Source organism: Manis javanica, chromosome 8, assembly GCF_040802235.1.
Source record: "Manis javanica isolate MJ-LG chromosome 8, MJ_LKY, whole genome shotgun sequence".
Classification (NCBI taxonomy): domain Eukaryota; kingdom Metazoa; phylum Chordata; class Mammalia; order Pholidota; family Manidae; genus Manis; species Manis javanica.
In genome coordinates, this window is record NC_133163.1 from 100,036,736 (window position 1) to 100,054,588 (window position 17,853).

Genomic DNA, 17,853 nt, shown 5'->3' on the forward strand with positions numbered 1-17,853 from the left:
TGATACACAAGTCTGATGCCTTCAGAATAAGAGAGAACAAAGTAGGCATTTTGGGGAATGTAGCACTCTGGAGAGTAGCTGTTTAGGGACAGGACAAGAGCGTCTAGGAGGCTGTTGAAGTGACTGGCCATGAAGGGGTGGCTGTGGGGTGGAAAGGGAGGGCTGCCTCCCAGCTTCAACCTGAAAGAACAGGTGCCCACCAGAACAGTTCCTGTCCTGACCCCTATTTTAATTAACCCTGCAGACTTCCCCCTAGGGATAACAAGGGCCCCCAACTCCTCCCCAGGGAAATGATGCAACCAGTTGCTAGGTGGTAGCTGGATGGACCATGAGTCCTGAAAAGGGGAAGAAAGGGTTGCTTGAGCAGGTCCCAGGGATAAAAAGAGAGGGCTGAGAAAATGGGGGAGGGTAAGATTGTGAGACGGAAAAGAGAACATTGCTAATGGAAAAAGAGAACATGGATAGAAATCCAGGGAATAGGAGGGCAGCCTAACACTGTTGCTAAGAGTGGGCCCTGAGACCCACAGATGCCAGTTTCAAAGCCCGCGCATCACTTAACTACTGTCTTAATTCACATCCCTAAGCATCCCTTTCCTGTCCGTAAATGAGTATGAAAGTGTCACCCTTAGGTGACTGTGAGGCTCCAAAAGTATAATACAGAGAAGTCCCTGGCAGAGTGTCTGGCAAGGAATAGACAGTCATTATTGGCTGTTACAGCGTAAGAAGAAGGTAAATAGACACAGGAAGACAGGAGAGCAAAAAAATAAAATACTGCTGTACTTAGATCCTGACCCTCCTTAGCTGCAAGCAGCGACTCTTCGCTCTATATACACAGAGTATCAAGAGAAATTAAAATAAGGATCACAATAAAAGAAATAGACTTTGAGAAATGACAGTAATGTTTATTTTCTCTGTGCTGTACTTTTTTTTTTCTCTGACGGCACCATTTAGTAAATGTATGTTGAATTGGGCTGACAATAGTTGAGAATCTTCAACATACAAGGAGGGAAATCACTTAGAATAAAATATTAACACAAATCAAAATATCGCCAGAGCTTGATCAGGAGGCAAAGTTTCGTCTACCTCAACGCCAAATCTGGGCTAGCTGGGCCCGACAGGACCAACGCAGACAAGAGCGGCCTGTCCCTACCCGCTGCCCAGTCCCTACCCGCTGCCCGGGGGCTGGAATGAGCTGGAGGTCACAATCGCTGGTGCTTTTTGCTCAACCTTGAAATCCTTGCCATAGGAGGCCGCCTAGCTAGGAGGCTGGGGCTGGGCAGGACGCGGGGAGGATATGCAAATCTGAGAAACAAAGAGGCGAAAACCCCTGGGACCAGGAAGGAGAGATGGGGTTCTGATTTGGCAGTGGCGCCTGGTATCCGCTATAATAAATAATTGGACCGTGTTGCATTCATAACGCATTTTATTAACAATAACAAGTCATCTCTAGAACTCTATTAGCGTTAGCAATAACAATACCCCTACGCCAGCACCATCGCCACTGATCTCAACATCCTCTAAGTGAGTTTTATCATCACCATTTTGATAAGGAAACTGGCTCCAAGGTTTAGAGTACTTGGGCACAAGAGGGGAGCGTCCACACTTGACCCCAGACCTCCGGACCCGCGCAGAGCAGAGGCGGGGCCCGGGCGAGCCGCAGAGCAGCCTTCCCCGCCGCGGGAGGACCGCAGGGGCGGGCCGCGGGCGCAGGTGGCGGCACCCCACGAGGGGGCGGGATCAGCCGCCCGGTCCCGCCCGCAACGCCCAGCAGCCCACACGCCACTCCACCTGCCCCAGAGCCCGCATCGGTGCTGGCAGTCCAGGCGCTCCGCCGTCGCCCCAGCCTCGCCGCGCGTCCCCGCGCAGCCCGCCCGCCATCCGCTCGTCGCCCGCCCCGCCGCCGCGCTGCACGCCCGCAGTGCGCCCTCTGCCCCTCTGGGGACAGGGGACCCCGCCACCTTCATGCTGCCCGCCGTCTACACGGCCCTGGCGGGGCTCCTGCTCCTACCGTTGCTGGTGAACTTCTGCTGCCCCTACTTCTTTCAAGACATGGGCTACTTCCTACGGGTAGCTGGCTTGGCCCGGCGGGTGCGCAGCTATGCGCGGCGGCGTCCGGTGCGCACCGTCCTCCAGGTCTTTTTGGAGAAAGTGCGCAAGACTCCGCACAAGCCCTTGCTGCTCTTCCAGGACGAGACGCTCACCTACGCGCAGGTGGACCGGCGCAGCAACCAAGTGGCGCGGGCTCTGCGCGACCACCTCGGCCTGCGCCAGGGAGACTGCGTGGCGCTCTTCATGGGCAATGAACCAGCCTACGTGTGGCTGTGGCTGGGCCTGGCCAAGCTGGGTTGTGCCATGGCCTGCCTCAACTCCAACATCCGCGCCAAGTCCCTGTTGCACTGCTTCCAGTGCTGCGGCGCCAAGGTGCTACTGGTCTCACCAGGTGAGCCCGGGGACCGTCCGCCTCCCTCGCCCCTTCGCTCCCCCCCTCCCCCGCATTGGTCTCCTCCGCTCTTCACAGAACCCGCCACAGGGGGTTGGAGAGGAAAGTTTGGATTGGAACGAGTGTGTAGTAGAAGGGGGTGGAACCCTTTCTCCAATCGCTAATACATGATCACTAAAACCACCTGTTGTGCAAGCTGACCATGCCAGGCACTGTGTTAAGCAGCATACATAGTGTCTTAAATCCTCAACAGGTAGGGTTTACTTTTGGACTTTATAGATGAGACCACTGAGACCAGCGAGGTGCTGGCCTTATGCCCCAAGTCTCAGAGCTGGGAGGACGGGGCTCAACCAGGGATATCTACACCAGAGGCCGAGCTCTTAACCAATACTGACATCTGTATTAAAAAGCAGGGGTCTATAGTGTGAACTACAGAGGATCCAGGGAGACTGCTTGACTGGCTGTTGACCATGGGAAAGTCATTTTCCCTCTCTGTCCCTTGGTTTCCTCCCTTGTAACAGAAGGTCTTCAAGGCTGCTTCCAGCTCTCGAGTGCTGTTAGCCTCCGTGGATTCTCACTAACAGAGAGAAGGTGACCCCACCTGATCTCCAAGGAGAAGACTTCAGGGATTTGCTGCAGTGCCCTTTTGAGCCCCCATTGCATCAATATCAGTAGTGACCTTTGGTTCTGTAGTCACCTCCTGCCACTTTCCAGGGAGCCTGAAATGCTAACTTCATACTCTAGTGAATACCAGGTCAGGAAGAAACGAAGAAACCAAGAACCTGTTACCCACACGGCTGCTGTTTTTCACTTCCCAGAAAGCTTGTCTCAACTCTTGAATAAATGCCAGGAGATGCTTCTCGCTGTCACAAAAGGAGGCCTGACCAGGTGTGGGTTGAAGGACATCAAGGAGTAGGGAGCCAGGAAGGCCCACCTTTCTGTAATGCCCTCCTGTCCCATGCCCTATGCTAGATGTTTTTATTACCCTAAGAGATAACGTATCATTACTCCCTGTTAAGCAGTTGAGGAAACTGTGGCTTCAAATTCCCACGTAAGTCTGTCCAGCTTCAAAGCCCATGACTTTCCCTACAACATGCTACTTCTACGTGAACGTCAAGTGTTAAAGCTGGAGGGATTTAAGCACCCATCAGCTCCCCCCACCCCTTCATAAGAGAGGAAACTGGAGCAAGCTGAGCAGTTTGCCTAGTGTCACAGAAAGATGAGAGGTCTGGCCACTTGTGGGAAATCAGGAAACTTACATGGATTAAGTAATCCAAAAAATGAAGTCTTTTTATGAAAGCCTACAAGCAGGGGGACAATTTTAAAGGCAGCCAAGTTATTTGAAGGTGATGATCCTTTCAAGAAAATTCTTATCAATTTCCAATTGCCTGGGAAGAGACAACTTCACTGCTTAGTAACTAGAAGACTCTTAAACCCGTTTCATGACAAGTTGGTTTGGAGAAAAGTTGTTAGCATAGTGATCTTTCTACCACTGCTGAGGGTTTAAGTACTGTTTACCTGCACAGTATCCCAGGCTCCCTGTGAGGGAGGTCAAAGACTGGGAGTTTTATTGACAAAGAAAATTTGGTTTAAATGACTATAATAGACTTTGGTTTTGTAATCAAGTCAGAAATACAACCCACCCAGACAAGAGTCCTCTGCCACTGACCATTATGTTTGGTCAGTATATGTGAAGGGTATAATGGAATTCCAACACTGAAGTCTAATTTAAACCAGACTTTGCAGTGGATCTCTGGCACTCTAGCAGTAAACTGACCTTTGAGAAAGGCTATACATTTGGAAAGCATTTAGATGATAAATGAAAATGCTTCTAATAACTTTTCTAAAGTATTACATCATGGAAAGTTCTAAAACAGGAGAACTTCATAATAAAACTAGTGTCAGATCAAGGCAAACTCTTGTCATACAAACCTTGGAGGTTAGATTGAGAAAAGCAGACAGTGTAATTCCACATCAAGAAATGTTTAGAGTGTCCTCATAAGGTACAGGATGAATTAGTTCAAAGATCTCACAGTCCAGTAAAAGAACTAAGCCACATACACATGACTGTGACAGCCAGAAGAATGTGGTAAGTGTGCTAAGAGATGTGCAAAAGGCTGTGGGAAAAAGAGCAGAGGGTGAAGGCTTCCTTCTTAGGCCATTGACCGCTGGGCTGGTCAGGTGCAATGGGGGAGGTGGCATTCCAAGCAAGAGGAGCCGGAGGCAGGGAGGCAGTTCTCATCAGCTTCGTAACACAGTGAGATGCTTCCTTAAAGAGTTTTACTGTGTAAGACAACAGCAGACTGGGCCTAAGAAATGGTAATTTTTTTAAGCTGTTCACTGAAGGGACTCTACTGTAGAGAAAACAGGGACTCAGAGACTCCAAAGAATGCCCACAGCCGTGGCCTCACTTCTGTGGAAGGAGAGAATTTTCCAATGCCAACTCCAGTCAAGGGTGGAGGCACAGAGATAATTTCACCTCCACAGCTCTAGCCCAGGCAGTAACTGAGATGAGTTGTGACAGAAACACTTTGTCTCTAAGGCTTAGAATTCTCTATCTTTGAATAATGCCCTAGTAGTTTCTAGCACATAGTAGTCACTCAATAATGTTTATCAAATTAATGAGTTCCACCTTCCAGGTTGGTTGTAGCAGGCTTTTTTTTTTCTTTCTGAAGCTTAAGAGCCATTGGGTTGGGCATGCAGGCATGAAAAATGGTGGAAAAAATTTGAATATACCTTATTTGAGAAAATCCATTTAGACCCAATCTCCCTCAAGCCCACCACACCCTACCACAGACTTGTTTACCTCCCAGTTTACCTGTGGCAGGGGGTGTAGGAGAGAGCTGTGGTCTCTCCAGATGTCACTGCCAAAGAGGGAGCTGGTGACAAGCCCAGGATGGGTGGGGACCATGTGGGGGGATCTATGCCTAGGATGGAGAACAGAAACCCACATCAAGTGAGTGGGTGGGAAGTCAGGGCTGGGATCCCAGCCAAGTAGCCGGAGGTCTGAATAGAGAACTAGCTTAAAGATAGTCTCTAACATTGTTTTTCTTGTCCTCATAACTGAAGGTTCCCAAGGGAGGAGCGTGGTTGTACATCTTCATTCAGAAACAAACGAGTCCTTTGCTAGCATATTTGGAAATTCCCAATGGTTCATTTTCTTTAGAAACAAGAAGGGAGGGAAGAGGTAAAAACAAAATAAACTCTAAATCAGCTGTTAATATTATTGAATCTGAAGAAGAATAGAGTTGGATCATTCTGCATAATGAGTGTAAGGGGCTGGTATTTGTAAAGCACCTTCACACAGCCTCTGAGAAATAGGGAAGTAGATATTTGATACATAGGCAACATGGTTGCTTATGGATGTCAACTGATAAAATTATGTAAGGCCTGGTGGGACCTGGGAAACTCATGACTAGGAATTATCCTTGATTCCAAGATTCTTCAGAAAGCAAAAGTTCACATAAGCAGGAAGTTTAACTGAGAAAAATGAAAAATAGTATTAAGAGATTATGTAACTCCATAAAATTAAGATGAATATATGTATTTACCTGTTAAAGATTTACTTACTCCTGGTGGGACTTAACCTTGGTAAAGCATCTTCCTGACCTCGGGGCGACTTGTGTGGAGGGAGGAGAGGGCATATGCACGCCTCTGTCTGAAGGATATTCTAACACCTGTTGTGCTGGTGTACAGAATAGGCAATAGGTTGTTAAATACTATAATTCCAAACTGTCAGTGATAGAAATGCAAAATCCCAGTTACAAATTTGAAAAATTTATTTTCAGCCTGTCTCCAAGAGCTGTTTGAACCAGTTTGTGTTTCAATTGTCTTTCCCTATGAAGGAAAGATGAGCCTTCAATCTTGATTTGTTCATCTACCAACCATTTCAGTCAGCCTGAATTTTTTATCAAAACACATTTCCTTTCACTGCCTCCTTTTCAGAACTTATTTGTAAACAATCCTCGGGTGTTCTATTTAACTAAGTTACCCCCTCAATGAGGCAACCTGGTAGCAGAACAAGCTACTAGATTCAAAGCTTTTCCTGTTAAAGCTGCACATTCAGCCAATAGAATCTTTTTTATATTTAAAAAAATTTTTTATTGAAGTATAGTTGATACACATTATATTGGTTTCAAGTATACAACAAAGCAATTCAACAGTTCATCTACATTAAATCCTCACCCCAACTAGTGTAGTTGCTCTCAACATAGAAAGATGTTCCAGAACTGTTGACTATGTTCTCTATGCTGTGCTTTCAACCCCATGACTAATTTATATTATGATTGACACTGTGTGCCTCTTTATCCCCTCACCTGTTTCACCCATGCATCCAACCCCTCCCCCATGAGAACCACCAGTCGCTTCTCAGTCCTTATGAGTCTATTGCTGTTTCGTTCATTTCGTTTTGTTTTTAGATTCTACATGTAAGTGAAATCTTACGGTATTTCCCTTTCCCCACGTGGCTTATTTCACTTAGCATCATTCTAGGTCCATCCAAGCTGTTGCAAATGGCAGGATTTCTCTTTTTCTCAGTCAGTAGCATCTTGACACCTTGGTAACAAAGACTGACTCAGCTCACCACTCGTTCTCTCTCCCTACTTTCTAGAAATGGATCTTTGTGTTCAGAAATTTCCCTTCTTCCCTTCATCAAAAACAAACAAAGGATAGAAGCTTCATAAACTACCTTCATTTGGTTTTTCTTTTTACTAAGACAGATTTTAAGGCCTAGGAGTGTGAAAGTGCTGTAATCACTTGATTTCCCATCACCCAAGTATGTACTGCTTTCTCTAAAGTTCTATTTCAATCCACAATTTAAACCTAGACTAATGAGGAACTGACAGGTCTAATCTACACCCTTCAGACAACTTTCTGTATTATTTTTCATACCCAAGCTCTTACTAAAGCCCAAGGTTATGCTCTTCATCAAGGAGAATAAGAGATTGTCCCTGTTACTCTTAAAAGGCAGATCCACATGCTTTAGGCACTGAGTAGACAGCATCTTCTAAAAAGGGAGGCACTTTACCAAAACTTGAACCTGAGTGACTAGTACAAGGAGGGTGAACCAGGGTTTTCCCAGTAACCGGGGGGAGAGGTGGCATTCCAATCTCATGTACCCCCCCTGGACAAAGGTAATGAGAGGGGAGCGTATAGGTATATTCAGTTCACATGGATCAGTGTGGCTAGAGGAAAGGGGCCAAGGGGTAGACAGTAGGAGAGGACATCAGAAAAGTCCACAGGGGTTAGACTGTGAATGAGCCCAAGACCTCACATGGCGCATAAGGAGAGTGGATTCTATCACAGAGGATGAGAAGCCATTGAAGGATTTTAAAGGACAGTGATGTAGCTGTGAAGCAGTGTAGCTGACAAATTGTAAGTGGGGAGAACTTACAGGCAGGAGCTTGGTTAGGAGGTAATTGCAATGGTCAAGATGGGAAATAATGAGGACCTGGCCCAAGGCAGTAGCATGGGATGGGATGTTATCAGTCCAGTTTTATAACAGTAATTATTTTTATACCTCTGAGAAACACACTCACTGGTCCAAATTCAATAAGTGGGCATGGAGACAAAGAGAGCAGTGGTGTGAGGCTTTATGACGGTCTTGCAAGGTGGGATGTCTGGTGGGCAGGCACACCTGTGGAGTTTGGTGCCAATAATTTATCTCCTAGTGTGCGAGTCCCTCCCCTGGTTCCTCATTGGCTGTGACCTACAGGGTTCACATTCTTTCCACGACGTCGCCTAAGCCAGTAATATCTTTTTCTTACATTTGTCTTAATCTTATTGGTAGGTTTAAAAAACTCAAACAGGTATAGCCAGGCTTTTATCAATTCCTACCCCCTCCCAGCCTGAGCAACTTTCACCATGTGGCCTTTTGTTAAAACTTTACTGTTAAAATGTTTTAAACCTCCTGGTGGGAATAAAGCCCAGTTAGGTTTTATGGTGTTTTCTAACAATTCCCCCTCTTTAGTTAAGAATTTCTGGTTTTATTCTCATTAATGTATTTCAGCTCACTCTTGGTCTTTTTTCAAATTTCTCTAATAGATTTTTACTCTTTTCTTCATAATCAAATTTATCTTGTAATAACAGAAGATTATTTCGGGTGTATGTCATAGGTATTTGTTTATGACTGCATCTATAAGCCTCTGCTGAGTCAGGCCTCTCACACAAGGGGTTATACAGTATTTTACAGTAGTTACAACTCCTGCAACTGTAACAAGGGATGTTAAAACAGAGGCAACCATACCTTTCTATTTTCTAAACTACCCTTCTAACCAGTTTGTAAAAGGGTCATGATGCCAGAGTTTGCAGCTAATTCCTTTATTAGCTAAAGTGATGAGTCCTTATAGGACTTTGGTAATAGTGCCCATCAGGGGCAGTATTATTTGGGATAAAAATACATTTTTCTCTCAACATAAGATTCTTCTTTTTTTCTGTTGACATCACATCTAATGCTATCCTCTTTTCTCAGGCTATCCTGTGGTATTGTCTAATTGGCTAGCTACTACTTGAAGAGCATGCCTGGCATAGTTAATAAAAACCTTTTGTTGATTATAGTAAATGCAACTGACCAAATTTACTTTTCTGTTGATGGTGGAACACTAAAATAGTGCTGATTTAAACCCTACGGCTATTTGGTTTCTAGCTTTAAATTCATTAGGGACTCCCCTAGGGATTCTTATTGAGTCAATGTATACATTCAAATCAAATAATCCTTGTAAGGATTTGCAATTTTCTATGAAAACTTTTTTCGTTGGGTGTAGAGAGGAATACCAGGGTAAATGAAATAGCCAATTGGACTAAAGCACAATTCCCAGCCCAGGTGGGTGGCAATGAGCAGCGCAGGTTCCCCTTTCCACAGTACCACCAAACATCCACTCAGGGGATGAGGAATTTCAAGAAGTTGCCCTCTTTAAAGACATTTAGGATGTGGGACAAGTCAGTAAGTTCCCCATAGGAGTTGTGAAACCTTCCCCTTGCCTAGAGAGGCATGAGGAGTGATTCATCTTCCCTATGGAAAAAGAGGGGATTGCCCTCGGGTCTGACTTCTTTAGTGCATGAAAGAGTAAAGACAAGCCCCTGCAAGTCTCATTTCCTCAAGCGTCCTTGTCCTGGTACAGGGCCAACACGCAGTTCATCTCAGTGGGGTCTGTGTCCCAACAGAAAGGGACCAGGACCGCCTACACCTGTGGCCATCCAGCAGCACATGCATAACTATCACTTTTATTTAAAGCTAGGACTGAAAATTTAACCCATTCTACCCAGGCATTGGTGTCTCCATAATCTATCTCTATTTCAAGAATCTGTTTTAGATCTTTTAACTAGTCTAGGGTCATTATGGGGAGGCTCTGGCTCATTATTTCCCTCAGGATCAGGGGTGGCCACTATGGGTGAAGTCTTGTCTTTGATTAAATTAAGATCCAACCTTTCCACAGGGTCTGAGTCTAAGTCTTGAGGTTTATGTATAGTTAATAAGAGGGGGTTACACTGTCTGTCCTGGCAATAATCAGGAGGAATTCCTTTAGCTAAGCGGAGCTTTCTTATTAAAGATTTCTCTGCTGCATGAAGGTCCGCCCACCCTTGAAACTGGGTAGTCCACCAAACACTGCGCCACCCTGGACATGGGGGCCCACTTGCTTTTTTATTCTATTAACATTTGTCCATTCAGGACAGAGATACTTATTATCTCTAGAAAGCTGTCTTTGGTCATTTAGGTCACCACAAGAGAGAACCTAACAAGCATCAAACCTAATGGTTTGGGGGCTTGATGTTTTAGTAATATTGATTATGAGTTTGACAGGATAACCAGGAGTTCCTTCCTATTCTAGGGCTCTCTGTGACTTGCCTGTGAAATAGAGTTAGGAGGATAAAATTTAACATTTAGGTTCTTTTTAGTTTCAGTCTTAAGGGTTGGTTAGCCACCTGGGACACCAGTCAATTCTCTGTTTTGTCCCCAGATCCCTCAGTCAGTTTCTTTACTCTGATGTAGTGAGTCCAACCCTTTCCAGCTGTCCTCACTGCAGTCTCTGTGGTCAGGAGCACTTGGTAGGGGCCTTCCCAGCTGGGCTGGAGTCGATCTTTCCAGGATTTTACTAACACCAGGTCCCCAGGCTGGATGCAGTGAGTGAAGAAGTCAAGTGGGGGAGTCTGGGCGAGGAGTCCTTTCAGCCTGAGAGAAGATAAGTTAGAAGACATGGCCAGCACATATTCTCTTAAAAACTGATCATTTGTTTCTACAGTGGGCAAGTCTGTTGCCCTTCCCAGATATGGTAGCTCATATAATAATCATTCCTTGTAGTACTTTTGAAGTAAAATGAAGTAAAATCTGAACATTTTCTATTAACTCAAACTTAGGAATTATTTGCTCTAAAAGTAGTTTTATCACTGATCTTGCTGTTGGAGTTGTTAATGGGTGGGCCTCCACCCATCCAGTGAGATGGTCAACAGTCACTAATAAATATTTAAGCATCCCCACTTCTGGCATCTCAGTAAAGTCAATTTGGATACTTTGGAATGGTCTTGCTTGGGCGGGGTCTCTCTCCAGGTACTGACTTTTTCATACACTTCTTAATTCTTTGGCACGCAACGCCTACAAATCTTTTTAGCAATGGTGTCAAAGCATCAAACATTGCCTGGGGACCTTAGTGGCTTCCTCTAAGACATGTTATCAGCTGTCTCATAATAGGTCGGCTGATCACTTCTCTCCCATCTGGTAAAGTCCACCTCCCTTTCTCATCTCAAGATGCCCCCACCTCCTGTAGCTTCTTAATTTCTGTTTGTTTGTTTTTATTAAGAAAACTTTGGGATAAAGGAAGTTTTAGGGATATTAGGTGTGAGGTTTTAAAAGTCTAATTTCATCTTCAGATGCAGCCTCTTCAGTGGCTTCATCAGCAATTCTATTATCTGTTGCTTCATAAGAATTTCCTTTCTGGTGATCATTCACATGCATTATAGATATTTCAGCTGGAAGTAAAAGATTTTCCAGAACCTCCTTGATTAATTTCCCATGAATTAATTCTTTTCCTTTACTGTTTATGAGACCTCTTTCTGTCCAAATTTTTCTAAAGGTATGGACTACTCCGAGTTTGATATTCTATGAGGTCTATGTAACTATGCTTCAATTCTGATTGGCCTTCAGCCTCCCCTGCACATAAGAAGCTGGTTGGATTGAGACAGGTGTCTGTTGTTAAGATCAGGCTTCATATTTTAAAATTTGAGAATCTATTAACTAGCGCCCAGCTTACTGATTAAGTATGACCCGAACCTGGTGAGGAGTACTGACTGTGAGGGTTCTTCCAAGTTAATTTCCTACTTTGCTTTCTTCTACCAGTAAGGCCGTGGCTGCAATGGCCTGAACGCATTCAGTCCATCCTCAAGAGACACGGTCCAGTAGTTTAGACACAGGCCACTGGTTGTTTCTTTCCTCCCCAGGCTTGGGTCAAAACCTCTACAGGGAACTTTGTTCAACAGTAACAAACCAGTGAAATGGCTTCTCTAAAAATGGGAGTGCCAGGACTGGGGCAGTGACTAAGGATTGCTTTCAGTTCTTCTAGAATTTGCAGTTCCCCTGGGGTCCATTGGAGAGGATCTGGCTCTCCCTCCTAACAAACACTTTTTGAGCTTCTCTAAATAATTCCTCTATAGGTTTCTCATTCTATCTATCTAAATTCTGTAATTTTTTAGCAATATTTGGCCAACTTTTGGTTACAAAATTGGTTTTTAAAAGACCCTGTCCTACTTGAGCTTCTGGGTCAAGTCTTGAATACTTTCTCATCTGGTCCCTGAATCTCTGTGAAAATGCAGTTGGGGACTCTTCTTTTTCTTGTTGGACTTCAAACACTTTAGAAACATTTTGACATCTTGGGACTGATTCTCTAATTCCCTTTATAATTAGCCCTCAAAGATCCTGCACTTTAGTTCTATCCTCCAGATAATTATCTTATCTAGGATCTACATTTGGGAACTTTTGTTCTGCTGGCTGGACACCCTGGCCCAGTGGGTGTCTTTGTTCCCAAAATGGACACAGCAGCTCTCCTGATCACCCCCCCCCCTCACCACCAGGGAATAGGATATTCATGATGTACATCAGTTTAACCTAAGTATATATATTACGTCCCAGGAATTGATCTAGTGGATCCACTAGGCCAAGAGGATCTACTAGCAATGTTTAAAACTTCTCACCTCAGTACCCGTGAGGGGAGCGTTAACAAATTTCCCCTTGTCCTAGTGGGACCTCTCTCAATGGAAACACCTTGGGATTCCTGGTGGACTCCCCAGAAGGCAAGGGGAAACTCTAAGTCCTTCTTATATGGTTAAGTCTGGGGAGAGGAAATCCTGGGGCAAAATACCTCTAAAAACTGAAATCACTTAAAGGGAGATATAAAGTTTAAAATCCGTTTATTGCTCCCAAGCTGTAGTCTGGGGCCATTTCTCTCTTTCAGGCTCTAGCATCAGCCAAAAACCGGCCCTCCCCCTCACCTCTCAGGTACGTAAGCCCTTCATTGCTAAGGTAATTACCCATTGATATGGAGATGAACTTCTCTCCACCCCTGAGGAAAGATGCAAATGAACGAAAGCTATACTTCTTTCCACCTCTGAACGCCTGTTGATATGTAGATGTACCAAAGCCAGGCAGGATATTCTGGAAATGTTACAATTTTACCCACAGGGAGGGAACCAAGAAAGTGGGTCCCGATGTTAAATGGATATGAGTGGGGTGGAAAGAGAAAAAGGCCAGTGAAGTCCACTAAAAAGACTCAGAATTAATTAATTAAAGCTCAAAAAGACAGGAGCAACTTGGCCTGGAATGTCTGAATATTCCCCAAATAAAGAAGGGTACCTCAGCATAGCCTGTCTTTATTATGTTAATCATACAGGGCCAGCTTCTTCTTTTCTTCTTTAACTTTATTTATATGAATTTTTTCTTTTTCTTTTTTTTCCATCGGACCCCAATCAAGTAGTCAGCAACCCAGGCAATTAATTCAGCATGCAGGCACAGCCAGTAAACAACATAGCAAAAGGCAGGAAGGATTCTATCTCAAAGATTGCATTTTAACACCCAGGAAGTCAAAAAGCAAGATTCTCAACTAATTCATTAGCAAACACACAATAACTCTGCCCCGCTTGGAAGAAGGGCAGACAGTTCTGATATGCTCCCGAACCAGGAAGCTGCTATCCTGGAAGGAGACTAAAGCAGTAAATTTCTTGTGTTAAGCTAATTTTGCAGAATTACCTGGAGAACTGATAAGAAATTTAATGTCTCATCAAAGAATACATAACACCCCCAGCCCCCAGCCACACTCTTAAAGAATCCTTAAAAAGGGGAACTTCCAACCCCTGGGTCACTCCTCTCTCTGAGGCCGCTGGCACCCTCAAAGCATGCAACCTGTTAACTTAAAACTTTTTCTCTTCAACCTCCCAGGGCGCCTCTCCCTGCCGAGGCACTTTCTCTCTCTCCAAGTAACTCCAAACAAAACTTTCATTCCTCCCCTCAACTCTCCGCTGCAGCTGGGACAAGGATCTAGGAAAATACACAACATTCCCTCAACACCTGGACTTGTCCTGGGAAGTCTCTTGCAGTTCCTCCTCCCTAGCTTTCCCTTCTCTGGTGTTGAGGGGAAATATGGGAAGCGCCCTTGGTAACCAACAGAGTGCGTAGTCCCTTTCCTTAGGTGAACTGGAGACTTTATTGCTATCAAAAAATAACTTACACCTGGCAAAGCCAGTTTTCATCTGATCTAATTTTAATCTAGACAAAACAGCAAAATTTGATTACCTTGTTTGTCCTTAACCTGATACAGGAGGCTTCTCCCCAGTACTTTAACCTACACCCCAGGAGGCTATCTGGGGGAATTTCAAGGGATCTCGTCTGGTTCTTTTCCCCTGCTTCTCTAGGCCTAGGATTTGTATTTTCCATCTTTCAAGAGGTCCCTGTGTCTGAATTCCCTGTGTACTCAACCCCTCAGAATGGAAGTTTCTTGCACACACCCCGAGATTCGTTCCAGCCATTTCCCTCGCGGGAGAACCGCACCGTTGGACTCCACACTCGCTTGGTATCTAGGACACGTCTCAGCCACACACACTCGACCTCTGAAAAATGCCCAACCACCAAGGCAGTACTTACAGCCCAATTTTCCTACCTTGGCTCGTGCACGAGGTTGCCTAGTTGCTGCGGTGCCTGCGTTTTCTCCCCTGCATCGGTCACACTGTCTTCGCACAAGTCTCAGGTCTTCTCGGCTTCCGTGCAAAGGTGAAATGCCCAGAGCGGGCCAGCTCTTCCCACTCTGCTTGGGCCCTCAACTCGCACAGGCAAGAGAATCCCGGATGAGCCCCCAAATTGTGAGAAACACACTCACTGGTCCTAATGCAAACTCCACAGTTTGAAAAACATGGAGAGAACAACGGAGCGAGACTTTAATGACGGTCTTATAAGATCGGGTGTCTGGTGGACAGGCACACCTGCGGAGTTTGGAGCCAATAATTTATCTCCTAGTGCTTGAGTCCCTCCCCTGATTCCTCATTGGCTGAGTACTACAGGGTTCACATTCTTGCCAGGATGTCGCCTAAGGCAGTAATATCTTTTCCTTACATTTGTCTTAATCTTATTGGTACATTTAAAAAACTCATATAGGTATAGCCAGGCTTTTATCAATTGACACCCCCTCAGCCTGAGCAGCTTCTACCACATGGCCTTTTGTTAATACTTTACTATTGAAATGTTTTAAACCTCCTGGTGGGAATAAATCACATTTAGGTTTTATGGTGCTTTCTAACATTACCAAAGTGCTGAAGGACTAGAGAACAACCCTTCAGAATAAAAGAGTAGAGGAGAACCGAAGTTCCTGGGGCAAAAAGGGAGAGAAGCTGATCTGATGGAGGTTGAAAAAAGAATTGGGGCAAATGGTCCATTAAAGAATGATAGCCAGTAGAAACTCCAGGAGCAAACTGTTCATGAAAGAAATTATGATTAAAGTGTGTTACTTGGCTCTGCAGTGGATGATACATAATCATAATCTTATTGATCATGATTATTGGTTTAGGGTTTCTGGAGCAAACCCATAAACAAAGCTGGGAAGACAGTTATGGTCTCAGAATAGATGTGAATACTATTAACCCAGTCAGCAGAAAGTGAAGATAATAACTGTTGGGGGTGGACAGGGGTAAAATGGGGGATGGGAACAAAATTGATAGGTCACGAGGTAGCAGGAAAAACACGTTATTTCATAATGTAGAGGTGTTTGCTAGAAGAAGCAGCCAAAATAATTGAAATTGATTGACCCTAGGCAGAAGGTTTAATTGTGAGGAGGGTGGGGTGAGGGTTGTTGATTTTCCTAATAAACTCTTTTGCACTATATTTTACCAATTGAATGAGTCCTTTGGTTCAAATGATTTAAAAAAATTTAATGCATCTACCCTGGTGCTATTTCTTGTCTTGATTGATTCATCATATGCACACATCAGAGAAACAAAGCATATAAGATGAATTAGGAAGAGCCTCCCCAAGGTAATTCCCTGGGCTATAAAGTTACCTGTTACAAATAATCACAATACAAGTAATCACAATTCAAGACAAGGAAGCTTAAAGCCCATCTCATCTTATGGTTTAGGGGCACAAAAATCCAAGTAGTGAGCATGACATGTGGTTTGCCTATTAAATCAGTGCCTTTAAAATTTTTTGACCTTGACTACAATAAAAAAATACATTTGTATATGACCCAGTACTCACACACCCATGTAACTGAAACAACAGTTTTAAAAAAGAACAGTGCTTTCCTCTTAGTACGTGTGTATGCTCTGAAATTTTCTACTGCATTTTATTTTAATTTCTTAAAATACTGGTCATTTTAAATGTCTTTAACAATCCATCGCTATATTGTGACCCACAGTTTGAAAAACATGCTTATCTGTCCTTTTTTTTCCTCAGACCAGAGAATGGGCTTGTGAAGTTTGGAACTTCTCAGAATTTCTGAACCTCCTTAGGGAACTACATACTACTGATAAGCTTTTAAAAATGTGTTATAGCAAGTTGCTTCTATGTTTATTAGTTACCCTGGCTCCCTTACTTCTGTTTGTCGTTTCCTCCCTTAAAAATTTTTTTCATCAGTAGTTTTGTGGGGCACATATTAGGAATAAACAAATTCATTTCTGAAGTATTTGAGATGCATACTGGTTTGCACATGTTATAAACTTAAATATCCTGGTTTTTACTAATATGTCCATTTGTACAGATGTCAACCCACCATCTGCTGCTCATGAAATCATCAAAACTCAACCATCCCTCAAATATTTTCATAGGTAGCAAATTCCGTCTTTAAATGTGCATAATTAAAAGCATCACTTTTTATAATTCACACATTTTAGGCAAAATTATGGTGAAAACAAAATTACCATGAAGCTCATTGCTCTACATAACTTTAATGGCCAATTTAATTTGTTTGGATTTTTGTTCTTACTAAGAACTCCAAGCAGCTATTGAAGAGGTGCTGCCCAGCCTGCAAAAAGATGATGTAGCCATCTATTACGTGAGCAGAACTTCCAACACGGATGGGGTCGGCTCTCTCCTAGACAAAGTGGACCAAGTGTCGGCTGATCCTATCCCCGAGTCATGGAGATCTGAGGTCACTTTATCCACTCCTGCCATATACATTTATACTTCTGGAACCACAGGTAAAAAGAAAGAGGATTCTCAAAGAAATGGACCTCTACTGAAGGAGTTAAATGTTGGGTTAGGTTTTCACATGTTCTCTTTCTTTGACAAAACTTATCAGAAAACTAATACTTCAGAGGATTTAACTCTTTGCCTGAGGGAACTGATCTTATTTCATAGCATACGATCCCATTTGGGTTTCTCCAAGTCACATTTATCTCCCCCTAGTTGGTGTGTAGAGAAAGAGGTTAACCAAGAACTACAAAAATAGTTATATTGATGGATGAAATTGGCACTGAATAGGTTGTTGGAATTTTTTTAGTGATTGTTGTATTTTCATTATATTATATCCTCAGTTCATATAAAGTGTAACCTATAACAAATGGAAATGACAGACTATAGGGCAATAATGGGCTATGTTTATATAAATGTTTTGATGATTGGTTTCTCATGCAGGCTGACTTGGAGTTGTTTGGTGCTATGGGTGTAGGATCAGTCTAGCTCAGAGCTTAGTATCATATTTTTCCAAATCTAGCATGCCTTTCAGTGTAAGCGGCACTCTTATTTTATGAGCCACTAAGAAAACCACGGCCAGTTAAGGGTTACTGGAATGCTGCTATATGAGCCAGGCAATATTAAAGATAGGCTGTCCTAGGCATTCTCCCATGTGCTCATTGGTTCCTACAATTCTCCCACCACCCTTAAGATCGATCCGAACCTTATTCCCATTTTGCAAACTCAGAAACTGATGCTTGAGAGGTTAAGAACT

The 17,853-nt window shown here is 43.8% G+C and overlaps 2 protein-coding genes across 4 annotated transcripts in view; one reads left to right on the plus strand and one right to left on the minus strand.

The window, feature by feature from the left end:
• Positions 1-15,741, minus strand: part of LOC140843149 (histidine decarboxylase-like) — a 65,853-nt gene extending 50,112 nt beyond the window's left edge. For 2 of the 3 annotated variants that reach the window (XM_073211817.1, XM_073211816.1), the window contains exon 1: positions 14,578-15,741. The gene's annotated coding sequence lies outside the window, so the exon portion shown is untranslated. The remainder of the gene's footprint in view (positions 1-14,577) is intronic. The other variant, XM_073211823.1, reaches the window with a different exon arrangement.
• The window catches only part of LOC140843153 (long-chain fatty acid transport protein 2-like), a 40,372-nt gene continuing 24,268 nt past the window's right edge, over positions 1,750-17,853 (plus strand). Inside the window, exons 1-2 of the mRNA XM_073211840.1 lie at positions 1,750-2,440; positions 16,895-17,104. Coding sequence (XP_073067941.1) covers positions 1,963-2,440; positions 16,895-17,104 — 688 coding nt within the window. The 5' untranslated portion in view covers positions 1,750-1,962. The remainder of the gene's footprint in view (positions 2,441-16,894; positions 17,105-17,853) is intronic.